The 9449-nt window shown below is 41.2% G+C and overlaps 1 protein-coding gene across 1 annotated transcript; it reads right to left on the reverse strand.

The window, feature by feature from the left end:
* Positions 1-241: 241 nt before the first annotated feature.
* Positions 242-7438, reverse strand: LOC140999829 (large neutral amino acids transporter small subunit 1-like). The gene is made up of 11 exons (XM_073470372.1): positions 7363-7438; positions 6290-6823; positions 6027-6152; positions 4037-4142; positions 3836-3880; positions 2901-3024; positions 2679-2782; positions 2341-2437; positions 2001-2150; positions 576-750; positions 242-325 (listed from the first exon to the last, which is right to left on the reverse strand). The coding sequence occupies exons 1-11, from the start codon at positions 7436-7438 to the stop codon at positions 252-254; spliced, it is 1611 nt and encodes a 536-aa protein (XP_073326473.1). The 3' UTR covers positions 242-251.
* Between the last annotated feature and the right edge of the window lie 2011 nt (positions 7439-9449).

Consider the following 9449-nt stretch of genomic DNA (forward strand, 5'->3'; position numbering starts at 1 on the left):
TTTTCCGAGATGAAAAAAAACACTTAAATTTTTATGACGTTCTTAAGTCATAAACAAAGGAGAAAAAATATTTCAATCAGACTCAGAAAATGGATCAGCAGATCTATTTTTTCTCACTTGCCTATCAGTGCTTCAGTTGTAATTTAAAGTTTAACAAAAAAACAAATCACAGGTGAATGAATGTAAACATGTCAAGAATGTTCAGACAAAAATATTGACTCAGTCCCTCATGTTGGTCAGTGTATCCGGCCTTATTCAGCTGCCTGTTGCTCCCTCTCCTCAGGAACGGACATGAAGATCTTCTGACAGAACATGGTGAAGATTTCTGCGGAGAAACAACTCATCGCATTAGCCGTGTTTGTTTTCTTTTACTAGGCTGCTACGGGTCAAATGCTGTCAGATTTGTATTAAACATCTGATCAACACCTTGTTTGAGTCCCTCGCACTGACTATATAAACACACAGCAGCAGGTATTCTCACATGAATCTCATAACAAACTGTAATGAATGCTTCTCCTGCTGCGCCTGAGCAAATAGAGAAAGACGCTATCAAAGAACAGAGATGTCTCACTCACCCAGCATCTTCTTGACCACATGGGGTTTCTTCCACTTGTAGCCCAGTAGGTACGCGGGGATGCCTGTGAGAATGATGCTGCTGCCTACCAGGCACTCAAACGGAGCTGCCCAGAAGGACACGACGATCATGAAGACGCACCCCAAAACAAAAGTCACGGGGATGAACAGAGGAAACTGCAGGATAAAAAAAACAATAGATGTAAGTGTTTGATCCTAGAAAAGAGGATAGAATCACTGCATTATTAGGAAACTGATCGTCTGAAATGTGTTGAAAATGGGAAAGTGGGAAAATGTAACAAACAGTATGAATGTCAGATACTGCATCATGTAAAAACATCACATGATGGCATGATGATGTCAACAATAATTAACCTTTAACTGATGATATGATAATAATGTTGACAATGACATAATAAGCAGTTGAAGTTATTTGCCTTGCCAGGTTACTTGTGTATATTATCGCATTGAGTGGAAACAAATATGTTTTACTCCACAACATTTATTTGATAACTGTAATTACTGGTTCCTTTGCAAATTCAGATTCATAACACAAAATATAATAAACAGATAAATAACGCAGTATTATTATACTTTAAGATAAGACTTATTAATTAATTAAGTAATTAAAATTAGCTATTCCAGCATAATTTGTATTGCTTTTAGTATTTTGAGTAGGCTGTATTTTGATTCCAATACTTTTGTAGTGCTTTTACTTAAGAAAATAGCATATTTTTGTAACAATATTTACAGTACAGTTACATCCAAGTAATAATCACCAGTTATCGCAATAATGTGATTATATTGTTACATGGGCATTTATAACATTTTAACAGGTAGTATTATATTTTAATACACTGACTGTTAAAACATCCTGAGAAACATTATTGATTGTTACAAGTACATACAGTGTTTTAGTAATTTAGTCTCTCAGCCAGCTGCATCACAAGCTAAGCGAATTACAGTGTTGCCCTGTCGGAGGATCTGAATTTAGATCTAAGAAATAGTCGAGCTGTCTCGTTTGATGAAAGGTTTACTTGTTAGAGGTTCATTTTATAAAACAACTGGGCTGAGAGCACTCAGGCTCAAAGGAAAGATGAAAGACTCTGGTCAACCAAAGTAATATTCCCATGATGAAACAGAAACAAAGAGCCACTCCCTCCTGTCCTGGAAACGCAGCATGGTTCCACTTCCAGCTAACAACAAGAGCAGTGATACAATGGCGCTTTCATTAAAAAAATAAATAAAGAAAATAAAAAATAGTGGATTCTCGATGAAATCAGAGGATGTGTTGATGTCTTGGGCACACCAAGAACCTGGCTGAGGTTCAGATAAAACAAAGGTCTTGCATCACTCTCTTTAAGACTCTCAATCACTCTCTTCACAGATAAATCTGTAAAACAACCTTTCAGATGTAGGTACTCTACCTTAATTGGCCTTCTGAGGTCAGGCTTGGTTATGCGCATCCAGATCAAGCCAGCGATGGCCATCCCGACACACAGCCAGGTGAAGAAGCTGAAGAGGTTGATGACAGAGAAGATGTCCTGAGAGATGGCGTACAGCATGGACAGCAAACACTGAAACAAGGGAAAGGAAGACAACATTGTATCAGTAAAATAGCATATAAACACACATGTTGTACTCATCAAATGTTTTCATAAACATGTTTTAAGAGTGATTAGATCCCACCTTGTTGGTTGTGAGTCTAATTTGACATCCTAGAATGTCCAATGATGATCATTGCTATTAGTCACAGTTGAGTCTTACTGTGAAGATGAGGGATGGCACTGGTGTGAAGAGGTCTGTGTGGACCAATCCTAGAGCAGCAGGGAGCTGACCTTCACGAGCTCCGGCGTAGAACAACCTAGAAGAGAGGAAGCTCAGTAGTTGGTATTTACTGATGAAATACTTGGCCATTTGGGAGTTTTTACCACATCCAGTTTCTGACAGCAATTTAATCTTCAAAGGAATATTATGCTCAAAGCGGTTTTGAAAACTTTTGAAGCATTCCCTTAGCTAATTTCCAATAGTATGAACTGCAAAAAAACGTTGTATTTCAGCTGCAAAATGCAATCAACAAAACATTTTATTGTGCAAACACATACCGTGCCGAGGTGAACAGGGATCCATTGACGGCTCCAAAGCAGGACAGTCCCACAAAGACAGGAATCAGCCAGGCCATCACACCAAGATGGTACTCGCCAAAACTCTGCCAAACAGCACAACATGTATGAAGGCTGCTCAGAAAACAAAAACAACAGGCCAAAGGTGCAACTGAATTGCAAGTCGTAGCTGTGGTAACTTTATGACAGACCCATGACACTCACCACGGCAACAGCCTCGGACTCAACCATGACTTCAGGAGAGATGGTGGTGAAGTAGGCCAGGTTGGTGAGGACGTACACCACTGTCACTATAGGCATGGATATGATGATGGACAACGGCAGGTTCCTGTGATGGGGAGAGGTCAGAGGTCATTTGAGGAAAGAACATCCAACATATTTTCTACTTATGTATGATTGTTTTAACTGCTTTTATGAGATCAGGGATTATATTTGTGTCCAATTTTACACAATCCAATCATCAGTCATGCTAGATTGTATATTAATTAAAAACATATATGCATTACATGCATTTATGAGCATGTTAATATTTCAAGCATCAAACAAAAGGTGGACAAAACAATGGTAACAGCTAAAACCAATGCAACAAAACTCAAGTTAATAATTTGCTTTTGTCATCAGAGAGATGTTGATTCAACTTTATAGCTGTTTTTGAGGCTGCTATTGTGTTAGATTGCATTACATTGTAAGAGGTTCATGTCACATTGTATATTGTGATTAGTCAGTTAATTGATCAAACAATCAAAAGAAAATGGATTAGCATCTATTTTGATAATCAATTAATCTTTTCATATATTTTTTAAGCTGAAATGTCGAACATTTTTTAGAATCCAGCTTTTTATATGTCTGGATCTACTGCTTTTCTATGACATTTATGATAATAAATGCAGAGTCTTTGGTTTTGGACTGTCTCATGGACAAAAGAAGCAATTTGAAAACGTCACTTTGAGCTCTGGAAAACTGTGATGAGCATTTTTTTATTTTATAGACTAATTAGCAGATTAATCAATTATGAAAATAATCGCTAGTTGCAGCCCTAATACTGTATCTCCAAGCAATCAGCTCAGTCATGGATGGGTTGGCAATGGTTTCATCTGTCTGTACAATCCTCAAAACAACCATTATGACATTTAAGTCACCTCTCTGGATTGATCATCTCCTCGGTTACGTAGTTCAGGTAATTCCTAGAAGAAAATATAAAGCACAGCACTATTTTAGGGATTGGCTAGAGACTGTAATTATTATGTATTCTAAAACAAAAGAAAATAGTTAGCAGCTATGAATGAATCATTTCTATTTCTGGTATGTAATTACATCAAAATAGGTCACAAATGCCTCACCAGCCTCCAAAGGCAAAGAGACCACTGTACAGAGCCAAGACGATATTGTCCACCCCGAATTTGCTGCCTTCAAACGACTTCTCTAGCGTCAGGTACGGCACATCGCCTGCACACACAGAAAGAACAAGAAGAAGTTAATGAAATCTTAAAATGAAAGAGAAACGTTCCTCTCTCTCTGAAGTAATAGTGTGGCTTCATAGACATTTCATTGATTCTCATTTAAGGGCTATTGCCATTTCTTAATTCTTGTATGAAGCCCAGTCTGCTGCTGCCTGCCCTTTGACAGGCTTGACATTTTCGAGCCAGTCGGGAATCCATCTGAGCTTGTTGCCTCCAGGTTTGAGCATCTGCTTTGATGTACTGAAACACAATCAGATTCTGTGCTGCTGACATTTAAAAATGAGCAGAAACATCTTTTGATAGATAAACCTCCATCTGCACATTTATACACACAGCAGCTAGAAAATCCAGTTTTTAATTAGTAACGCTAGCTGTCAAGGAAGGTATGTGTGAGTAAACAAAAAAAGGGTGTGTGCTTAAAGTATCTGTTCTGTTTGACTCTCTCCTCTACAGTACCTGTCTCTTTCAGATGGTAATGACTCTGCTTTCTTTGAGGCCCTATTACACACGCATTATTTTCTCACTCTGTGCTGACCACAGTGTGACAACAGCCGGCAGGCTTCGCCGCCTAGTTGCCATGGTAACGCAGTGTAGAGCACAATGGCGGTGGGCGTGGCCTTGCAAAAAGAAAAAAAAAGTGGGGGGAAGAGGAGCAGATGTAGCATGGAGCAAAGGAGGGCCACAATGTCTTCCCGCGCTGTTTTAATTTGAATGAAGGAGCCGATTCAGCTTTTAATATCGCCTGTTATTAAAGATGGAGTTGATATTGCACATTTAAATCCATGTCCAGGGCTTCATTGTAAGGACCATAAGGCAAAGATTTCTTTTTTGCAGCAATCATCAATGTTTCTAAAATTGTCGAACAATTCCCTTACATACGGATTCTTTAATGTCCTATACTGTGTGGACGAGTCATGTATGAAACCAATTATGCCGTTCAGCTTCATACACCCACGCAGGCACAGATGCACATGGTTGCACTCTTGCTCAGACTCAATCACATGGCTGCAGACAGACAAGCCTTGTGTTCAGACTCAGCAACTGTGCTAACAAACTGAAAGGAGGGCAGTTTGCTTGGTTGGGCTCATTAGTGTTAGTGTTAGTCAACAATTTGTTGATCATTAGAGACAAAAGAAATAGTCCTGCCTTGTCAGAACTACTGACACACATAAGGATGGGACAATAATGAAGAGGACATTACTTTGTAAAAAACCTACAAACGGTAATGGGATTTGTTTTATTACACTTAATGCATCATGAATGTGATACACAACAATGAAAACAAGCAGGAGGTGGTTTAACACTGTACACAGGTGCATGCTGGGAAATATATTGTACACGTATCATGGGCAGCAAAGGCAGTAATACAAAAAACCCATTGCCACACTGTAGAGTTTTACTGATTTACTATTTAAGTCGGTTTTATTACTGTTCAATATCTAACTAACATTAACAGGATTAGGCTAAGATCATTTTACTATGAATATACATAATGGCACATGTCTCATTACACACACATCAAAAAAGAACCGTCTTCCTTTCTTATTAAAGTGATGATGAACCAGCTTGTTTTCCATATATTTGGACAATCTAGCGACAACATTTCACAACAGTTTGTCCTCTGAGCACCAAGATGTGATCAGGATGTTAGTATAAAGATTGGAAATGACACCCAATAGTGTAATAGACTGAAAAGCAAATTGAGTAATAACCTTTGTTTGTTTAATTCATGTGTTATTATTGCTGCTTTTTCTCTCTACAGATCCCTGAAAAAGCCTGACTGTGACAAACCATGAACAGAAGAAAAATAAAACCAACCTGGGTTTTTCTTGACATTCTGTCTGTCAGTCAGTGAGTAGGTGGGACTTACCTGTGCCAATCTGGATGAAGCCGAAGAGGATGATGATGATCAGGGCCAGCAATTTGGAGGCCGTGAACAAGTCCTGGACCTTGGTGGCCGCTCTCACGCTGATGCAGTTTACAAACGTCAGGGAGGCTACAGGAGACACACAAGAGAGTAGAATCAGGAATGAGGGGGATAATTGCTTGTGAATTTTAATTCTTTGTCATCTGTAAAAAGACAACATATTTCTACAGTAAGTCTTTGCAAGACGGCCAACAACCCCCACTCACTAAGACACAGGCAGGCGATGAGCTTGGCAGCGCTGTCGGGCACAGAGCAGTTTGGGTAGAGAGGTTTCAGCAGGTAGGTGGCGAACACCAGAGACACAACATACTGTGATGACGGCCGGATGATGAGCATCTCAACCCACAGCTTTAAAAAAGCCGCCAGCTCGCCGTACACCTCCAGGATGTAAGTATAGTCTCCCCCAGACTTGGTGATGGTAGTGCCCAGCTCGGCGTAGCACAGGGCACCCATGGTTGAGATGACTCCGCAGGCAGACCACACGATCAGGGAGAGCCCAGCTGAACCGGTCTCTTTGACCACACCTGTCGGAGTGACAAAAATGCCCGAGCCGATGATGGTGCCTATGATCATCCCCACACCGTTGAAGAGGGTGATGCTACGTTTGAGTACGACCTTCTCCCCTTGGGCGGGCGGGCCATCTGTAGGGCTTGTGGCGGCGGATTCAGGGACCATGGGGCTGGATGGAGATGCTGGCTGATCTACAATCAGACCATCTTGGTCTGGGTGTGCTTCGGCTGCTGGAGGAGAAAGGAGAGCAGACAAGAGAATTTCACATTTGAGGCATTTAGTGTTCATACAAAAAGAGAGAATCATCAAATTGGCAAAGTTTTGTTTGAAGTTTTCTGTGCCGAGACATTTTAGGCAGTAGTTCATTTACAGAACAGACAAATCTCTTCTAATGTTGGCTCTGAGTTCAGCAGGTATCAACTGTCAAACAGGTTAAACAGGTTCATCAGGATAATTTTAATTCCTGTTTCCGAAGAACAGCTGTTATCTCCCTAATTTACCGCCCCTTTTGTAAGCGTGACACACGTTGCATCAGGTAGTGTTTAAAAGGCTCACAAGGTCTAATTTTGTGTAACATTTCCTCACCTGTCACCTAGGTCACCTTTCACTTTCACACCCACACACATACATGTACCCATAACATCACAAGGCATCTCCATAACCACATGTACTTTTGCATTAGGCAATGTTGCATCAGGGCACATGGCGGCATAACGCAGCTTTGCACCATGTGGTTATCTACAGGAGTGTGAGCATGCACTGTACCTACCCTCCATCTTCTCCTGGCTCGCCGCCTTGGCAACGCTCTCCCGGCTGCTCCGTGATTTCAGCTCCGGCTCAGCCATCTTCCTTCTTAATCTGGGTCCCCTTGTCTTGTCTTTTTCCTCCTGCCCCCCTTTTCCTTCCTCCCTTTATGTTCCCTTCCTCCCTCTGCCTGGATTTCCTCTCTGTCTCTCTCTCTTACACATACACACACAACCCACCCCCCCCACCTAAACTCTCTCTCTCTCTAATCTCCCTCCCTGATTCGTCCTCTCTTATACACACACTCTCCTGCACACACTGCGTTCGTTACTCAGACTTGAATTCATCTGACCCTGATCCTCTCTCTGTCTCTCCCTCCCTCCCTCTTGTCTCTCCAGGCTACGGCAGGGAGGAGCTGGACCTTTGTGATGCTGCTGCTGCTGCTGCTGCCTGAGCCTACACCCACTCCAAATGAATGATGGGATAGCTCAGAGGAAGGGAAGTAGGTTACAGGCAGGCACCATTTGGAGGGGCCACCATGTGACGCTGTAATCTTTTTGTGTGCTACCTAATCCTGTAGCATACACTATGTCAGTGTGTGTCTTTGTGAGCCTCATGTCAGAGTGTATTAGCAGGTATGCTGTGAATCTAGAGCTCCCTCCAGTGGTGCCAACATGGAAAAACAAGTGCCTTTGTCCTTCCCATGTCATGCAGAAAGGTGACACCATAGAGAAAATGGAGAAGCACGGGCCATATTCAGCAGGGACCATGCAGAATAATAATAACAATAATAATAATAATAATAATGGTCTAATATTATTCCTGTATTGACTGATGGTTTTTCCATCATCTTGAATTGTTCAAACAGGACCATTTTTTCTCCTTAAGAGTAAAATTAGCTAGTAGTAGCAGTTATGTTGATTGATATTCTTGACTGTTAAAACATTTTACTGATTTGGTTATTTAAAATATATAGATTTATATGTGAGCTTACAGGGAATCTAAGCCATTTAACTATTTGGAAAAAATACTAAATTGTTGAAATATCAAACATTGCAGTCTATTTTCATCACAAAATTGAGAAAAACGTTAACAAGACTTCATAAGGAAAATGTTAATGAGGCTGTGACATTACTTACCGAGGGTTTTCAGGTTTTATTAGCAAATTACAGCCTGTGATGTCAGGTTAATTTATTTTAATTCATCCCAGGCACTTACAGCTAGTTTGACGCTGCACGTCACGTTTTCGACCACAAGATGGCGGCCTCAACTCGTTTAAATTGGGGAACTTCTCTCCGGCACTTCACTGTCAACTATTCCGGTTGAGTATAAAGGTAATTGCACAAGAAGGAGATGGTGTAATTAAGAAGCATTTATAAGTTTAAGCTCTAACAAACTGGTCTTCCCTTGGACGCCGAGTCCGTCCGAACTAAACCGGCACTTCGTGTGTTGCTAAGTTACCACTGTGCTCAACACGGAAGAGCTAGCTTAAAGCTAAGCAAGCTACCGTAGGAGCACTAGCTGAATGAAAATGGTTTGTTAGATGTAAAAAAAAAAGTAGATAAATAAAAGTGCATTCTGAGAATGAGCCCCGTTCTGTTTTAGCGTGAGTACTGCTCACTTGCATTACTAGTAACGCTGACAAAGTCTACCAGCGAACACCAAGCTCTGCTCATACGAGCGTCTTAGCTTGTTGGCGGTGCGGCGCTAGCGGACACTGGATCAACCCAGCGGCACTTTCTGCCTCGAGTCCGGGGACTTTCCCCTGGGCAGCGGGGAGAAATCAGATTCTCTGCGAGTAGCCCAGAGTGCAAGACTTCCGAATGCCCGGATGTGAAAAGAGGAAGCGACGTATAAGTACGGGGGCATTTGGAAGTTATTCTCCCTCACGGTGTCGCAATTATCGGATATAATTCAGCAGTGTAATGTTAACCTCATAAAGCACGGTAGGCAGACTGGCCTCACAAAGATCGTCTCTGTTATCTGTAGGTAGATAGAACTTGAATTAACACTTTCACAACCGCAAGGCGTCATGGGAAATTTTAAAGGCATAGTTTAAAAAAAATGCAGATTACAAAAGCGTTAAATAGCAACAAATCATAAAACTGGAGA

This window comes from Pagrus major, chromosome 7 (assembly GCF_040436345.1).
Source record: "Pagrus major chromosome 7, Pma_NU_1.0".
NCBI lineage: Eukaryota > Metazoa > Chordata > Actinopteri > Spariformes > Sparidae > Pagrus > Pagrus major.